Source organism: Hippoglossus stenolepis, chromosome 7, assembly GCF_022539355.2.
Source record: "Hippoglossus stenolepis isolate QCI-W04-F060 chromosome 7, HSTE1.2, whole genome shotgun sequence".
In the NCBI taxonomy this organism is placed as follows: Eukaryota; Metazoa; Chordata; class Actinopteri; order Pleuronectiformes; family Pleuronectidae; genus Hippoglossus; species Hippoglossus stenolepis.
Window position 1 is genome coordinate 21,492,128 of NC_061489.1, and position 19,179 is coordinate 21,511,306.

Sequence of the window (19,179 nt, forward strand, 5' to 3'; positions counted from 1 at the left end):
CACTGATCTCTTTAATCATTCATGTGAACACATCAGACAGCACAAGGCTGCACCGACAACACTTACAGCAGGAGTTTCATCAAGATGGGCCTGATTCTGTTGGGAGTCAATGGTTTCAGTGAGTGGGATGCAGGTTTTGCCACATGAGCACATGAACCTTAGAGCGTTATCATAGATTCTGCAGCTCTGGTTTGTAGCAGATCCTGAGCACAAACCTTTACATATTTTGTTTTACAGAAATGTTGAATACATATATCTATATATATATAATCTATGATCTTAACATTCTTTTGTTGCTGTATTTCCATATTATCTCGCTGAGTCTCTAAATCGTCTTTTTAATTTCATTTTTAATATCCTACGTTTTGTCATCATTTTGATTTGTTTGAAAAGTGCCACATATAGAAAGTCTGATGATTGATTTGAATGTGATCATGAGGGAGATTTTGTTTCCAGAATAAACCAGAGTTACATTATTTATTCAAGCTGCATAAATAATGAAAAGAGAATAGTTTTATTATATTCACAATGGTTTTTATAACCATGAAAGCCTATAACTTCTTCCTCCTGTTTAAATTTCGACAATTAATCTATATCATTAGCATCATGAGTCTGATCTTCTAGGTCTCACTGCCTGAACCTGAACCTCATAATGATGAAGCAGCATTGGAACAATGTAAAAATGGAGAGCGACACAGTGTTAAAGACGATCATGTTGACCTTCTTTTCTTCTGCCATCTTTTTCCTGTCCGTCTCTCCTCTCCTCTGCCGTTTCTTCATATCTCTTTGTCTGTCTTTGTCTTTGTGCTTCTCTCTCTCTCTTTTCTTTCCTCATTTGCTAAACAGCTTTACCCTCTAATAATCACATTCAGCAACAATACGACTAACCTTTCCACCCGTCAGCACCACACAGCAGAATACGAATAGGACTTGCCAACAACCCTTCAGACAAATGACCCAATGCTTGTGCCAAGCAGAGAAATACATTTTTCTCCACTTTCTTTCTGTCTTTCTGGCAATATACTGTGTTTTATCACGAAATAAATGATCTGATTGCTAAGTTGTTGCAATGAGTTGAGGGTAAGATGCCCAACGCACATTGAAGCAGAGCATCTGCCTCTGTGCAAGAACAAATGCCACCGCCACACACACACACACACGCACGCACACACACACACGTACAGACATCCGTGCACAATGATGCAGATGCAGAGACGGTAGAAGCTTCTCCCAGAACAACCCAGCACTGCACCGTTGCCAGTCACACCTCTGGAGCATAGTGACAAATGAGCAGCTCTAAAAATTTGGACAGATCAGACACACAAACTTCCACAGACAGACACACACACACACTGAGCTACACACTTATACACAACATTACACACACACAGCTGGAAGCAAACACGCTATATATCATTAACGTGTTCCTATATGCAGAGGAAGTCACCAACATGCATTAACACATGGTGCAGGGAAAACGCAAACCACAGCAGGTGGCAGATGCAGTTTATTCCACACTCCCTTTGCTTGTGTGTGTCTGTGTGTGTGTGTGTGTCTGTGCGTGTGTGTCTGTGTGTGGGTACTTTCAGAATATTGTAAGTCAAGGACGATACATGCGCTGCTGAATGAACAGGTTATCTACACTTTCTTTTATCCAACGCACACATGTACTTAAACATGCACTTGAGCTCACACACACACACACACACACACGTACATGACACAAAGATAATTCACACCGGAACATTCAAATAAACTTAATCCTCTCACAATAAGCATTGTCAAGTTGAAGCTTTTCTCATATTCAAGAGAAACAGCAGATTTGAATCAAGAGAAAGATAAAAAAGATGAGATAGAAAAGTAGATGAAGGGTAAAGAACGAGGGATGACATGCAACTAACGGAGACGAAGAGAGCAGAGGAGAGGGAAGATGTGAATCTTTACATGAAAGGAAAAAGCAGCGTAAAGAGATAAGGAACAGAATGAGACAGAAAACAATGCTGATAGTGAGAGAACAGGACAGATCCCTGCTTCACAGACAGCTCATGAGACGGGGGAGAGAGGAGAAGAAGAGACTGATGAGAAGAAGAGGCAGAGGAGGAGGAGGAGGAGGAGAGAGATGGAGCAGTCAGAGTGAGAGGACCAGGGTTTTGTCTCTACTTACAGTATCTCCAGATCGCGCAGCGCCCGGAAAGCTCCATCTTCGATGCAGCTGATGTGGTTGCTGTCCAGTTGCCTGCACCATGCACACACACACACACACACACAAGCACACACGCACACACACACACACAGATGGGAGACAGAGATGGGAGAGTGTCAGGCGCAAGTCGGCAGGGTCCCGCTCAGCTGGGGGGGAGGGACTAGCCAAAGATGGGCTCCGTGAAAGAGTGTGTGTGTCTGTGGGGGTGTGTGTGAGGTGATACCTCAGCAGTGGGCTTAAGATAGCAGGTGGGAGATCCTGGCTTTAACTCTTTCCCACACACACACTCGCACACTGACAGGCACACAAACACCGCAGGGAAACCCAGTCCAGACGAGAGCCCACAAGTGAAGTGTCTCACCTCAGTGCTGATATGGCCAGCCCTGAGGAGAGGAGCTGAGGAAAAGGAGAGCGTGAGAGAGGAGACCGGTGCGCTGAAGTGGCCTGTCTGGCATCAGCCTATCACCTCCCTTCCTTGCCGTACGCCCAGCGCACACTGGCCACCGGGAGAGAGAGGGACGAGAGAGGTAGACTCACTGAAGGAGAGAGCGAGCAAGCCGTAGCTACTAAAGCCCACCCTGCTTGTCTGTTCTGTAAATATTAATTGCATTTTCTCCTCTCCCACTCCTCCTCTTCCATCCTCCTCCGCCTCCTCCTCCCCATGTCCTCTTTTATTCTTTTTTTTCTCTCTCTGTAGTGAAAGAGGGAGTAATTTCATTACATTAGGCCAGCCAATCCATTAAGGGCCTTTTACCGGCTCTGTCACTGAAACAATTTCATTAAAAGGAAAGCCTCCGTAAATCAACCTACAGTCACGACTATGCCGCTTTTTCCTGTTCTCCGTCCATCCGTCCTTCCTTCCTCTCTCTCTCTCTCTCTCTCTCTCTCTCTCTCTCTCTCACACCCCCGGCTTGCTGGTTGCCTCGTTCACCGGACTCCCAGGTGCACCCTGTGCCCCTCCATCATCCACCAGCTTTGCGTTTACTTTAATTTGCCCAGGTCTAGGTATTCAAACCCCCGCCCCCTCGCCACTGTCAATCCCTCCATCCATCCATGAACCCAACAACCCTGAAACCTCCACTCTTCTCTCTCTTTCCCTCCCTGCCTCCCTTCTTCTTATCCATCCATCCCTCTGTCTCTCCTCCCCCTCTCTTCTTCTTCTGATGAATGTATTGCAGATGGAAAGACAAAAAGGGCAGACAAGTATCTTCTTCTAGTCTTTTTTTTCTTTAACTCAATACGAAAAAGGATGAGCGGCATTTAGCCTGTTGAACACACAGAATCATAGAAACACACACACACACACACACACACACACACACACACACACAGTTGCCATCTTCTCTCCAGACACTTCACCCTAATGTTCTCCTCCTTGTCCTCTTCCCCATCTCATTTCTCTTTCACTGGAGCCCTCCACCCCTAATCCCTTTTTTCTTTGACTTTCCCCCTCTCCTTTTCTTTTTTCTCCCCTTATTTACGAGCATCCATCTTCGCCATTGTTAATGTTTTCTTCCTCTCTCCATTCATAATCCATTTTTTTCTCTCCCACTAGGAGTCCAGTGTCTCCTCTCATCTGTGATTTCCCTTCACCTTTTGTCCTCTCACACTCCCGTCTATCCTTTGCTAATCCACTTTTTTGTCCCTGTTTTCTTTTATCAGCCTTTTAAATCTCCTTTTCTTCTCCTCCACATATAGCCAAGGTGTCAGCTTTGCACTCTGCAGCACCTGTTGGATCAGTCATGTCAGCTTTTTGACCCTGAGGAAGGCGCTTCCCAAAATGGGCTGTGTTTTCCTGTAGGGCAACAAAAATTGCATCTGGGCTTCAGGAGCAACATATCCTTTGGTTTGTTTTTATATGTGCATATAGGTGTGGGTGTGTGAGAGGAATATGATGGATAACTCCTCAGAGCGTGTGAAAAGTGTAGTTACTAGTACACCACGAGTGCACTGCAATATGAAGCTGCATTGTAAGCAGCCGCTGGTCAGAGAACAGCTCCAGAGCTGTGGCTTCAGACAAGATGATGTGGAAAAACATATTAGAAAAAGGTGGAAATGATTATCTTATTGGAGTTATTTGACCTCCTGAAACGTATTGACGATGACAGTTACATAGTGACAACACCCATGAAAAGCCACAATACTGTGATCGTGCTTGGCTGAATCATATGTTTAGATTTTTTTACATTTTCTCCTTGCTGGAGAAGTTCAGGTTCATGGAAAGCAGTCCCCTGCGAGGAGCGAAGCACATTTTTCATGTATTTCTGCTTGATATTGACCAGATGGTGGTGGTTAACAATTGGCATGAGTTCAGTTTGGACTGAAGACAGTAAATATCAAACAACTCTGTGCCCACAGGCCAGGTTTGGCTCGCAACGTAATTATTTTCGGCTCTCCAAAGGATCCTGGAGACCGAGGAGTTGTTTTGATCTGCTTTGATGCAATGCAGTTATATTTTAGAGGTGACTGAGAGATAAGTTCTTTACCGCCTTGCCATGCTGTGCTTGATTAGTTGAGCACAGTTTGTTCTGTAAAGATCACTGGGATCATCAGGGTGGACTTAACCACTCTGTTGTGTAACAGCGGAGAATAATAGTTTGATGGGTTTACACTCTTGTTAAAAGCAGAGTTCCGCATTTATGATTTTTCTTATTTGGCTACTTGTTGGAAGAAAGCTGTGAGTGTGAGCATCTGTTAAATGACTGAACTTAAATGCTGGTTATAACACCAGCATATGGCTTCGCCATATTTGTGTTTAATGTAATCAAAAGACTTGTTTTTGTTTTATGATGGCAAACTGGTTCACAGCCTGACCAGCCATATGGAGAAGAATGACACTGCCAGAGTTTACTGTAGTTATTAAAGCCACTTAATTATCAGTAATGTTCTTTCTGTAACACAGACTATGATGTATATGGATGAGGTTGTTCCATTACAAAGAACAAATATGTCTATTACAGCCCCTCATATTTACATCCAAAGTGGATAATTTGTATGTGTTAAACTAGAATGCTAGTGCAGGAAGTAGTGCAAGGTCAGAAAACAGGGTGTAGAGGTTGAGGTGGTGGAGGAGGATGCAGTTCATGAAGAAGATCGGTGGTTTGATCCCCCAGCTCCTCCAGTCTGTGGGCAGGATTCAAGACACTGAACGGCTGTTTAGTCAGAGTGTGAATGATGAGTGATAGAAAAGGTGCTGGATACATAGAGGTGCTGTATGGATGTGTGTGAATGGGTGAATGTAACTTGTAGGTTAAAGTGCTTTGAATGTTGTTAAGAATGGAAAGTAACCATGTGTTTCAGTTATCTTAGCCGTGGTTTATCTGGTTTCCCTATTTTGTTGTTTAGGATAGAACTTGTGCTGGATTAAAGGTTTTCCGAGTGGGTTTGTGAGTCTAATGTCTCACAATCTGTTCCACTCATGACTCCTTAAAGTGAGGCTGGGGGATTCCCACCAACTAACAAGGCTTTATCTGTACTAATTATCAGCTGAACATCGTCTCGGGGTTGCCTGAGGTTGGGCGAGAGGAGAGTGCCCAGTCCGTCACAGGGCTGACATATAGAAACAAACAACCTACGCTCACATTCACATTTATAAGCAAGTTTTAGGACTGTGGGAGGAAGCTGGAAAACCAAGTCGACACAGGGGGAGAACGTGCAACTCTACACAGAAGGGCACCGGTCAGTTTGGCAGGTTTGAACCCAGAACCATCTTTGCTGTGAGGCAACAGTGCTAAAACTAACTCTACGCTTGTGTGCTGATCATTTTGAAGAACCTCCAGAAACCTCACACTTTGAAATGTTCTAAGAATTGAGAATATGCGACTCATCTTCCTTCCGCATCCACAGTAACCGATTCCATCCTCTGTGATATGATTAGATTCCTCTGACAGCTTTGTTCACCAAGCACCATGATTAGCCGTGACATGATTGGTATGAATCAGGGATGAGGGTGTACTTTGTGTGTCTGTGTGGGTCTCAGTTGGCTTTATCTTTGTATGTGTTGAATTCACAGCCCTAGTGTGTACCTTCCTGTGTCCACATAACATTATTACAGGGGGGTAGAACAGGTGCCCCAAAATATAATTCCCTTCCACACAATTAGTGTGTTTAATCATGTCTATCATTAAGCCTATTGGCAGTTTGATTCAATGCATCCATTTGCTCCAGATGGCACCAGAGGGGAGTGTCTATGCTAATGTGTTGATAGTCACCTTGCACTCAGAATCTCTGTTGGATTAAATTAGCGTATTAAAAATGTATGTCTACATTAATTTGGGCAATATAATAATATAGTATAGTCTTATTGGTCTCTTTTTTTGTTTGGACTATAATTATATTTTCTTAAGTTTTTAATGAACATTTGCACACATTTTAAAGGAAGTTGTGTAACTGCAATGTACCAGCTTTCACTTTGACACGTTCAGGTCTATAAAGGGAAACAATCTCTCGTCTTCTGTTGTTCACACTCTGTGATAGAAACAGGTCAATAAAGATGAGTGAACCCAGGTCAGGGGGGTGAATTGACTGAAGACAAAAAGTCAATGATGGAAGAAATGAGAATGTGAATGAGTGAGAGGTGAAAGGATTGAAAGGAAAACTGTAGGGATGTGAATGATAGGAGGTAGAAAATTGAAGGAAACGACTAAGGAAGGAAGTTTGATACACGGAGGAAGACACTGGGTAAAATGAGAATGTATAAGGAAATGAAAGATATAAAAAGAAAGGGTCAGTCGACTGGAGAGAGGAAAACCAAGACACAAAAGAGAAGAAGACAAGAAGGAAGAAAAAAATAAAGGACCGAGAAAATATATTTCATGTGCATGGATGGAAAGAAAAAGTGAAAAGTAAAAGACTGAACGACAAAGGAGGAGTGAGCGATGTGCCAAGGAGAGATGTGGTAAATATGTCAAAGTTATCATCTCTCTCTGCCATTAAAAATCATTAAATCTTATGAATATGTGTGAATCTAAACTCTGTCTCTATTTCTCCTGCTTGTCTTTCCATCTAAATTTAAAATTGTGACACTAACACACACAAGTGAGACGATTGATTCAGGTTTGCTTTGCTGTAGATTTATTTCCACCAGCTAATGCTGCTGATGAGGGATTAATGGAGGGTGGATGGACATCAGCCATGGCTTCCACTTCATGTGGCCTTATGCAGTAAATTAGTATTTGCACAATGAAAGGTTTTGAATTGCAAATGTTGAGTCCGGTTTTAGTGATGTTCAAGGGCACATGAAGCCATAATTATTAGTCCATACTTGTCGACTGTGCTCTGGACTGAGGTTGCTTCGTGCAGTCAAGGATACAAGTGGCTTTACTTCCAACTCTTTTTTTCTGCTAATTTGTCAAAGTGAATATAACCTTAAATTAACTTTAAGTGGATTTATGATTTTTGTAACTCTCTTGGCCACAAAGGACGTTGGAACATTTATCTGATCTTAAAGTTTAATTTAAATTAAAGTAAATCTATAAAACTCAAACTCACTGGTCTTGTGTTGGTTGTCTGTTCCAATATGTGACTCTGAGAAAATGTTACGTCAAAACTGAATTGCAAATCATATCACTGTGATGAAAATACAACAGCTGTCCACTTAAAGATGTTACAATTCAGACAAAGCTATTGACATTTCCTTCATCCAGTCTTGGCTGCTCACAACCTTTAATGAATTAGCCACATCCTGCAATTTAAAGAAGTGCGTGGGGGGGTTGTGTCGGGCAAAGACAAATGGGAATCTGATTCAAGGAAGCTGGTGACGGTGTCTTCATTCCTCTTCCCTAATCTCCTGGCAAGACCCGGTATTCTTGGAGGGGGGAGATTTGACTGAATGACCTTGGTTTAAAGATCCGATGCTCTCAAACATATACTCTTCATCGTTTTTGTATATTTTATACACATGCATACTTGCTATATATATATATATATATATATATATATATATATATATATATATATATATATATATATATATATATATATATATGACTATTGTCCACTGTTGGAATTGTGGTATACATAAGAAGAACTGAAGGCGAGCAGCTGCAATGACGAAGACACACGCCAATGCAGGTCAGAAACCGGTGTTTCTGTGTGTGGTGTGTGTATAAGTGTGCACGCAGCCCGACACAATGTTCTCACCTCTCTCTAAGGCCCTGTTGTCATAATTCAAACAAACGGCCGCCCTGCACTGCATTGTGGGTAGAGAAGCGTGAAGCATGGAGGCGTTTTACGAGGGGGAAGAGAGAGGACAGGATAACAGGAGGGAGAAAGGTAAAGAAGTAAAGCCATGGGGTGGGTTCCTTTTCTGTTTCTTACAATAATGAACAGTGAGTTTGTGTTGCTGAATACATTACACATCACGTTCTCTGAACACATCGTCCAAACCACCTGCAGGTGCTGTGAGTGTGTCTACGCTGAGCATGGGTGGACCCGGCGGGAGAAATGAATTAAATTTTATCACAATAAAAAGTGGGTGAGAGAGCGAGAAGGCGGGCAGATGGAAAACAAGGTACAATATGAGGACGTGATGGCTGCACAAGATAAAAAGCGTGTGTCTGTGTGGGTACTGAGGTGTAATGTGAGGGCATATGAAACAGCTGTAGCTTATCTGATGTGTCCATGCTTCTCTGTAATCCAACTGCAGCCATATGCTTCACGGCATGAGTGGCTAACATATGCTGTGATTTAAGTGTGACCACGACTGTACACACATGCACTATCTGTGGTTGATCTCCGCTTCTCTGTCAATGCATTACAGTAGCTCACTACTCGACACTGTAGTATAATCTTTATATTAGGTTTAAAGAGTGGTCTGAAGAAAATCTCTTGATATTATGATGAATTATGTGTATTTGTATTAAATCATTTTCTTAAATGATTAAAGCTCAATGCATGTCTGGGTACATTTCCCAGGAGTTAAATGCTTTATATAGTGTTATCATTGACCGATGCAGATGACAAAGTCTTGACTTATTGACAAATCATCATATATTTAGTCATAACCAGTTTCACCTTCAAACAATGCTTAGAAGTGAATGAAAGTGCACCTCACGTCCTAATGGGTTAAAACCAGTAACTGCTGGTTTAGGTTTAAAAAGAGCTATGTGAACAGAATCATTTTAATTTATTTTATATTGGTTGCTAACTTCATTTTTATCTGAGATTTTTCATTCCGACATGAATATGTTCGTCATTTTCACAGTGTGAAGTAATTGTGTGAATGTAATTTATTTTGCAGATCAGCTTGAATGAAATCCCCCCCGAGGGATGAATGCAGCACTCACTGAATTACTGGTTGTTGTAGGTTGTTTTTTTTATTTTAAAACAGTGTTGAGTTAAAAGGAAAACTTGCACCAATAGCACAAGGGAGTAAATGTTAGTGAGGGCAGCAGAGTATCCTCAAAGCAAGTAGACTCTGGGTTTAATTAGGGTCCGTAAGTCTGGAGTTTGCATGTTCTCCTCGTGTCTGTGTGGGTTTTCTCTGCAGGTTTGGTTAATTGGAGACGATGATAATTGACTGTAGGTGTTGTCTGTGTATATTGGCCCTGGGATACACTGGAGACCTGTCCGGGGTGAACCCTGCCTCTCACCCAATGTCAGCTGTGATTGACCCTGAAGCCATTAGCGGTATGGATTGATTGGTTAATGTTATTCAGGAATATTCATATGCTTTTGAAACGCACAGTATATGCTTTGTGATTTCAAAATAACTAAAGGGACGACTACTGCAGCAGCATTTTCTTAGAACTGCTGTTTTTTAGGTTTTGAGTTGGAGTGGTTAGTTGGTGGTTGTTGGTCACCGTTACAAAGTAATTCAAAAACTAATATGTGAGGCAGAGCAGAAAGTCCTGCAGATACAATAGATGAGCAATTCAAGGCCTTTAGACAGTTGGAATAATCAGAATACTAAGAAATCATTAAACCTAAGTTCAGTGCCGATTCCACCAACTTTTTTTCCTAATGGTGTGGGTGTTGGTGCAAAGGGTCAGTTTTGGATGGAGGATGGAGAGTTTTCTCATTGCTGTTTAGGAGATGAAGTACATTTGTATTTCTGTGTCAGGGTAAGTCGTGATTCGTCAATTCCTGTGTGCGGAGGACACCTGCCTCACACTGTGTGCACACTAATCCGCCAGTTCTTCTGCATCTTGTTTTTCTGCGTCCTGAATTTTTTATGAGCTCAAGAGCAAAAGAAGAAAAGTTTCAGATGCCAACCACACCACAAATGCACAGGAGTGGTTAGTAAGATGACTTTTCTGAATACGCCAGACACGACATAATAGAACAAGACAAGACAAGATTCGATTTTAGAAAATTTGATCAGAAAAAAAATTGGATGGGATATAAGCATCCAGAATGTGACATCGATACAACCATGAAACACAAACCATGTTTAATACAGGAATTTTGGCACGGTGCTTTCTATCCATTCCAGGTCTACATTTTGCCCCTATCATCTGTGGTTTGACTGACAGGTTGAGTTTAGGGGGATGACAGGACCAGCAGTCAGCACAATGTATAGCGGAGCTCACACGTACACACACACAAACACCTACACACAGATGTATGGCATATACCTGTCTTCTTAGGTTAGTGGAGGACTACAGTAATCGTTTTTGCCAGGTTCTTGGCAGTTTCAGCAGAGCAGTCAATCTGAGAGCAGGGTCGAAAGTGTCCGTGAGTACGTCTGTGCATATGTGTGTGTGTGTGTGTGTGTGTGTGTGTGTGTGTGTGTGTGTGTGTGTGTGTGTGTGTGTGTGTGTGTGTGTGTGTGTGTGTGAAAGAAGTGCAATAAATGGCCGACGGTGCTGTGGTAGCCACTATGCAGCATGAAAGGGAACAACTGAGAGAGAGAGATAGAGACTCTCTGAGAAACATGGCGAGTGAGAGGGAAAGGGAGAGGGAGAGGGACAGAGATCGAGACTGACCGAGAGAGGTGAAGAGGCGGTGAGAGAGACAGGGGAGGAGGTGAGGGCGAGCAGGGGGGGAGACGAAGCGAGGGGCAGAGGGAGCTGAACGAGAAAGTCAATGCTGTGTCCACGAGGGACGGAATGTCTTGACGTTTTTTTTTTTTTAATCTGCGGTGTAATGGAGGGCTGAAGCCTTTTACTGCAGGAGTCACCTTGTCTAATGGAGGGATGGATGGATGGATTGAGAGGAGTGGAAAAAGAGGGAAAAGGGAGAGACAGAAGTTAAGTAAAGGGGCTGGTTGGTGGGGGATAGGAATGGAGGGATGTTGAAAAAGAGAAAAACTACATAAAGGAATAGAAGGAGAGAGAAAAGTGACCATGAGGGAAAGAGATGGAGAAAAACGGCTGAGAGACAAATGATGGGATAAGAGAAATACAAGAATAATGGATGAAGGGAAAGTCACTGTTTCAAAGGAAGGATACGAGATGAAGATGGGGGGAGTTTGAGGGGTTGGAGAGGGGTAAGGAGAACATGCAAGGAGGAAAAAAAACGGGATGAAAAAGTGAAGGAAAGTCGAACGGATGGGAGGAGAAACAAGAGAAAGATGAGGAGGACAGAAAAGAGGAGAAGGAGGAGGCATCGCAACACGTCAAAAAGAGGGAGGGAAAAAATGAATGCTCTTTAAATGCCTGATTTTCCCATGATTCACTTTGTATGTCAAAGCAATTTAGTGTGAAACATTTTAACGAGGGCAGGGACCACTTGATTAATGCGACTTTATAGCTTTGGCAAAAAGTGAAGAGTTGTGTTAAAACATCGAGTCTGGTGTTAAAAGGGAAAGAGGCGGGGTGCAGCACTGCAGAGTGGAGATGTGCAAACTCCAGGAACTTAACTTCACCCACTTAAAGTGAGTGTGCTCAGAGGGACAAGGACAGGAGACTCACACCAGGTTGTACTCAGGTGTCAATGTCTGTTTATGTATGAATTAAAGTGATGCTCAGGATGCTATTTTCTAACCGCACTTTTCTAAGTCTGACCGCACACGACAGGAATTCTGTTTTTTCTTTCCGAGCCTGACTTTTTACCAGATTACAGGCACATACAGTATTGGTAAAATGGAAGCCCAGTCAACCTGAACCCGATCCAAACCCAGAAGTCATTAAATTTGTGCATGTCCGGTCCCGATGGGCTTGAGTCAGGTTTCCACACTAGAAAAAAGCATCCACACGCAGCAAACCTTCCCCGGATGAAACTCATTGATATCATCAACACTGAGTGAGTGAGTCTGGAGTCAGAGATGCGAGGTCGTTCATAGCGTTGAGTTTGGAGCTTTGTGAGCAGGGAGACTGGATTAGATGATCAGAGGCCAAACCTAACTCAAAGGTTTGGAACCCAGCCATGCAAACACACAGAGAAGTGCTGGGCACAGGGTCCAGGCCCTTTCAGGTCCATTTAACCAAAGGGTAATAATCTCCTATGGACTTTGGCAGCCATATTGAACTTACATCACACTTGAGAGAGGAAACTATGGAGAAGAGTTTCTGATTACTCTGAGTTACTGATCTGGAGAAAGATGCATATCAATCAAATCACAGACTGCCCAATGAAAACGCATCAGAACCTTTACACTTCAAGAACGTGAACGTTTTAAGGTGATGGCCGATTAAACTGAGGCTGAGAAAACAATGTCACAGGTTCATTTAGTAGCTGTTCCACAGTTTTTGATCACATCACATGATCTTCAAAGCTGTTGTCGTGTAATCAGACAGATTTTTCTCTCTTAAAAAACATACATAGCGGTTTAAAAACTCAAAGTTAAATGTCATTCTTTAGCCCGTGAAGAGCAGCAGAGAAAGTAAATTAGCACAACGACCATTTAGCATTGTCTTCTGGAGCTTTTGATCATATCTCAAGATCCTCAACAGCAAAGAAGAATGAAAATAAAAGTATGAAATACTACGAATGCAGCTGCATGGAATCAAATTGGATCCATCTGTGCATCAGTGATTGCAGTGAGGATTTATTTACTTCTCTGAGTTAAAATCCATTGTAGTGAACTCTTTACCTTATTGTATTCATTCAGTGCAGATGCAGTCTATTTTATTTGCATTTCAATGAAAACGCCACAAAGGGCAATCTAAATATAATATGAATACAATCTTCCTCTCACTCTCTGTCTCTCCTCTCATCTTCTTTCTTTATATCTCATTTAGCCAAATAATATAGTTTGTTTTTTTCTTCTGTCGTTCAGCAGCTCTGGTGCTTGTGGAGCATCCAGAGTGATTGGTTATTATCTTTTTGAATCTTGTACTTATTATGCTCCGCTCTGTTTTCCTGTCCCAGCCTCCCTCCCCCTCCTCTGTCATGTCAGTCATGAATGAAAGAACACAACAGAAAACTGTAATTTACGCAAAGTCGATTTCTTGAGCAAATCTGTTTTTGCTTTATCGTCCCGTACTGTAACAAACTTGAACTTAAAACTTGAATTTAACATTTTCCTTCCTATTCTACCTGAGCCCGTATGGAACTATCTCCATTGAGGACATGTTTACCCCGGGAGTCTGTCCAGAAGTTTCCTATGCAGCATCAGCCAGGATTGATCAGTCAATATCGATTGAGTGAACGTATTGATTAGGCAGCCTATTGATTGGACTATTGGTGATTAGGACATCATGAATAAATGACAGGTGGGTATTGAACGCTTGATGCCGGGATAAAACCTCTCTGGACAGGAAGAGAAGAGGAGGAAAAAAAGGAGGAAAGTGGGAATATTGGAGAAAGTGGGAATACAAATTTAAGATGAAGAAGAAAAGAGGAAACAGGAGGAAACAGGGAGAGGGGATGACAAGCAGGATGCAATAAAGTAGGAGGAGATTCAGATGGAAAAACAACAGAGAAACTATGAAGAACTTAAAAATGTGTCAAGTCATTTTGATATGAAGAATTAAGCATTTAGCAAATTATTTAGAGCTAGATAATTGGTCTGGCTTCCAGGAAACCTCATTTTGCAGACATAGGTGGTATGAAAATAAACTTTAGGATCTCAATGACAATGTTAATTAAGTTATTTGAGTTTGAACAATATTTGTCTGTAAAATTAAATTAAAAAGGCTTTTTACAGCCTCAATACCACAGAAAACAGAGAAATACTTGGATAAGTGTAAGTGGGTTGAAAAGGGAAGATGGAAGTTTCAAATAGAAAAAGGGAGTAATTGTTCTTACAGGTTCTTGACATTGGTGATTCCTCTGAAAGCTTTCCTGGGAACTGCCTGAACCTGGTTCTCGCTGAGGTCTCTGGAGAGAGAGAGAGAGCAAACGACATAAGACATTAGTTGAGGTATTCCAAGCACTCAAAGATGTACAGAGGCAGACGATAAACAAAACCACAAACATGTCATCTATGCCACACACACTCACACACTCACACACACAAGATAGACAATTACAGAACAAAGGCAGAGAGGGAGAAATAGATTGAGTCAGGGAGAGAGAGAGAGAAAGGATGACATGACATTTATGATCAGTGGAACAATTTGGACCAAAGAGCTTCAAAGACACGGGGAAATATCAGAGCTTGTGTGTGTGTGTGTGTGTGTGTGTGTGTGTGTGTGTGTGTGTGTGTGTGTGTGTGTGTGTGTGTGTGTGTGTGTGTGTGTGTGTGTGTGTGTGTGCGTCTACATGTGCATATGTCTTTCTCATTTGAATGCGTGTGTTTCACATGTTTTTAATGTAGAAGGTTTTCTTTTTTCACTTTTGCCCTTCGACTGTGCAATATTGCACTGGTGAAAAAGTGAAGCAATCTCATACATTCTGAAACACACACACACACACACACACACACACACACACAGTTCAGTACCACCATCAAAAACAGTCAACCACAGTGACACTTTTCCTCGTTCTCTTAGTCCACACACTCCTGGACAGGGCAGCATATGCAACGGTCTCTTTTCTCTCCCTCTGTAATGAATACCTATATGAGCCAAATGATTTCTGACATGACACAAATGCCTGCCCTTAACTCTATTAGTGTTGTTTGTTGGGGAGAAGCCTTGGCAGCCAAACAAGGCTCAGAGAGCACAATGTAATTAGAGAGAGAAAGAGAGGTATGAAATATCAGACAAGCTAATCACCCTATACTCCTGCCAGTCACACACACACACACACACACACACACACACACACACGCTTCATAGTGGAGGCCCATCTAAAGAATCACAACAGATCAGCACAAAAGAGCAACAGACCTCTGCCTGGACTTTTCTGTTTGACCTTGACACACACACACACACAAACAATATGGAAATCCGCCAGCTTCTCTGCAGAGAGTATAATTATGTTCCAACATTATTCTTAACAATTTCCTGTCACAGATTGAAAAAATGCAGCAAACACACACACACGTGCGCACACACACACACACACACACACACACACAGCGCCTTGGAATAAACATACTCGTGTACATGTTCTCACATTGATACATGCTGTATATGCTCACACTGTCTAATTTACACTCAGGCACACATTCAAGTACACAGGAGGAAAATTGGTTGTGCATTATTCCAGAGCCAATCAACGTTTATTAGTGCAGTGAATGTTAATTGCAGAGTCGTGCTCGGAAAACAGAAAACTAATTTCCTCAAACTAACAAGGTTTCAGCGTTTTTGGATGTTTCCCTTTGAGCCCCGTGTTTTCTGGCTCGTTCCTTTTGTTTGACAAGAGATGAGAGTTCTCGTTTTTTTTTTTCTTCTCCCCAGGCCTTGATGGGAAAAGTATGTGCCTGGCATTGTATACTCTTTAGGCAAAGAAAATATGTGCTTTTATGTGCAATTTTGCTTAGTGCTTGTGGTAACGAAGGAGTTAGAAAAAAAAGGGGCAAACATTTGACGGACAGGAATGGTATTATGATATTTTAATGTGCAGCACAGCCGGAAAATATTCCTCATGTTTACACTTCTTGTTTTGAAGGTTTTGACACTTTCTGGGTTGAGATGGGGGTTTTTCTTCCTCTTTTTTTTCAGTCTTTGTTGCTCCCATGCTGACGTTGATAGAGTAAATAGGAAACAGATATAAAGTAAAGCTGTTATCACTCTCGCTTTCTATCCTGCGTTCACTTTCTCCACCGTTCTCTATGATCTATCATTCTCTCCGTCGATCTGCCCAACTAACTAAGTATATCCGTAGATCTATCTTGTTTAAATCTATAATCTGCATTTATTTTATAACACTCTGCCCTCGTCGGACTGCTGACAAACATGAATGACTGCAAAAAACAAGAAAGAGACCAAAAGAAAAAGGACAAGATAAAACAAAACAAAAAATGCATTAAAAAGTCATATTTCAGAGGACTTCCATGGATAATAAATCTTTTATTGTTTTGTTTACCAACCATGATATTTGCTATTTCTTCTAACAGTCAAATAAAATCCATTATGAGACTGTGTGTCTATCTCTCCGACTTTATGACTCCAGCTGAGTGACGGACACCAGTTCCGGGAGCCACGCGGTTCAGGCTGCCAAAATAAAACTTGTTTGTCAAGGCTTTGAATGAAATTTTCATTATACAAGTGTTTTGTGGTTGTCCATTTGTGCAATTGGTTTGAGGGTTATGGAAATGTGTACTTTTTTTTTTTATGTTCGAGCAGCGTTCAGCGTCCTCACTTCTTGGGTTACATTTTGGGACTAATGAAATGAGTTTATTGTTATATTAAGTGTGTATCAGCCTGATAAAGGTGTTGATTAGTAACAGCTGCACATGGGCATATTTTATGTACAGATGCAAAGGTCAAAACAGCTTGAAACAGCGATAGGAACATCCCGTGTTCATTAAGTGATGATTTAGATTTGAGGTAAAGTATAAGACTGGTAGGAAACGTGGTCACAGAGAAAATTAAAATGTGTAAAAAATAATTATTTGTCTTAAAAAGCTACAACACCATAGTTGACCCAAGTGTTTTTTTCACAGTGACGTCGCCCTTTGATTTATGAACTGAGGCTTTGAGTCCTCAAGTTTGGCATTTTGTCAAGCGCCATCTTGGTTTTTTGAACCATAAGAGGAGGAGCAAGGGGTGGAGCCCAATGCATATGGTACCTTACCATCTACTTTACTCTAAACGGGACTATAATTTACAAAATGAACATCTTGACGTATTGAAGAAGACTTGAAACTAGAGATTGAGAACATTAACTCAGTAAATCATGTGAGAAGTCGGGTCATTGTCTTGATAGGAACTACAATAGAAACTGCCAACAGTTGCCCTCTGCTGTTCATTTGAGAGAATACAGGTTTCAGGCACATCCGCATAGCTTCACTTTGCGGACTCGGAATCTGAGATCATTTGTACCTACATCGCTACCAGAAGAAATTTAAATAAAGGATTGTAATTGTTTCCAACCTGAGATGCTTCCTGAAGAGTTTAAAGCATCCAAAAACAAGGTTTCCAATCATGAATATTTTATTATAAAATTACAAATGTATACACGTGACTTATTCCATTTTGATTTTAATGCTGCTACAATAGTTGTTCTATGGAGTAAAAGACTCGGACTCCATTGCTCTCAGTAAAAAGCTGATGCCTCTGGCTGCCTTTTGGCCATTTAATAATATATTGTATACAGACTTTGTACTCTGACACAATGTATTATTAATATTTCAGTACATTTAACATCGATAGTTGCTTTATTTCTTCATGTTAACAGTTGTCGCCTCATCTCTGTGAGTCACACCTGCCGACCTTTGAGTGAAGCGAAGGCTATCACCAACAGGAGATTGGCTTGTGATCCTTGAAAAGGACACTCACTGATAGACTTACCCCCACACACACACACAAACACACACACACACACACACACACACACACACACACACACACACACACACAGCTGGTTTGGACAGCGGGGTGGTTTGTACACCAGTGTCTGGCAATCTGCTTCCACGTTCCAATTAATGGGTTTAGCCTTTTTGGCCTTCCTCTATCGCCACAGCATTTGAGGGAACAGGCAATTAATCTCCCAAAAATTCTATTAAAGAGACGGATGGGTGTTTGAATTATACATCAGTTCTATTAGGATGACAAATTCTGTAAAATATAGTGATACTGATTATGGAACAACTGCATATTTTTCGAGGGCTTGGGGGATCTCGGGAGCTGGATGGAGACAAAGAACACAAAGTTCACGAAAGTTCAAGAAAATCCAAGTTTAGTATCCATGGGTACGATGAGAAATGAAGAAGGGAATGAATTACAAGAGGGGGGAAGAAAAATATGAGGAGACCCAACAAACAGCAGCAGCAGCAGCAGGGGAACAAAGGGCAGTCTTCCATTATCCATTCCATGTTTGTCATGGTTTCCTAAGTACTGTATAATTGATTGAATTTTGACCAAATCTCTTCCAGAACTTCCCCCTTCCACCATAAAGATCCCCCACCATTGGTTAGTTTCCCTCAGCCAAGTCCTCTCCTCTCCGGGCATGATGAATCTCTGTGGCCCCTGGAGGTCTGGGGGGATTGAGAATGACAGCGAGATCCACCTCTGGTTGGGGTGGTGGTGTGAGCGGGGTGTGTTTGTGTGCGCCTGTGTGTGTGTGTGTTTGCTCCCAGCTATCACCTCCTCCATATTAAGTTCCATTATTCATGTGCGGAGAATAATAACACTTGCCAGGTCACCCTTTGTCACTTCAGATATTACTGTTAACCCTTTAACACACATACACACAGCGCTCACACGCCACAATGTGCCTCCTCGGATGCTGCCATTACACTTCACACACACAGACACAAACGTACACATGCAAACACACAATTGCACCCGTATAACTTTGTACAACAGCGTCACACACATTCATGTATTAAAAAAAACAGGAAAAATACGCACATCCTCCATACACACGGACCCAATGATCCTTTCTCCCAGGGCATCTTACCCCTACACTTTTTCATGTAACAGTAGACACCAGATATTAGACAGATCGGCCCTCAGGCCCCTCCAGATATGAGGCAGGGCCGCTCAGCCCTGAACCATTAACCTGTGAACAGAGGAGTGGGAGCAGGCCTTTTTGATTTC

The 19,179-nt window shown here is 41.9% G+C and overlaps 1 protein-coding gene across 3 annotated transcripts in view; it reads right to left on the reverse strand.

Annotated features, from left to right (window-relative positions):
- Positions 1–19,179, reverse strand: part of slit3 (slit homolog 3 (Drosophila)) — a 229,262-nt gene that overhangs the window by 88,826 nt on the left and 121,257 nt on the right. Inside the window, exons 5-6 of one of the 3 annotated variants that reach the window (XM_035161697.2) lie at positions 14,336–14,407; positions 2,165–2,236 (exon numbers count right to left, since the gene is read on the reverse strand). In XM_035161697.2, coding sequence (XP_035017588.2) covers positions 2,165–2,236; positions 14,336–14,407 — 144 coding nt within the window. Of the gene's footprint in view, positions 1–2,164; positions 2,237–2,426; positions 2,692–14,335; positions 14,408–19,179 lie in introns of those variants that run through there. The other 2 variants (XM_035161698.2, XM_035161699.2) reach the window with 2 other exon arrangements.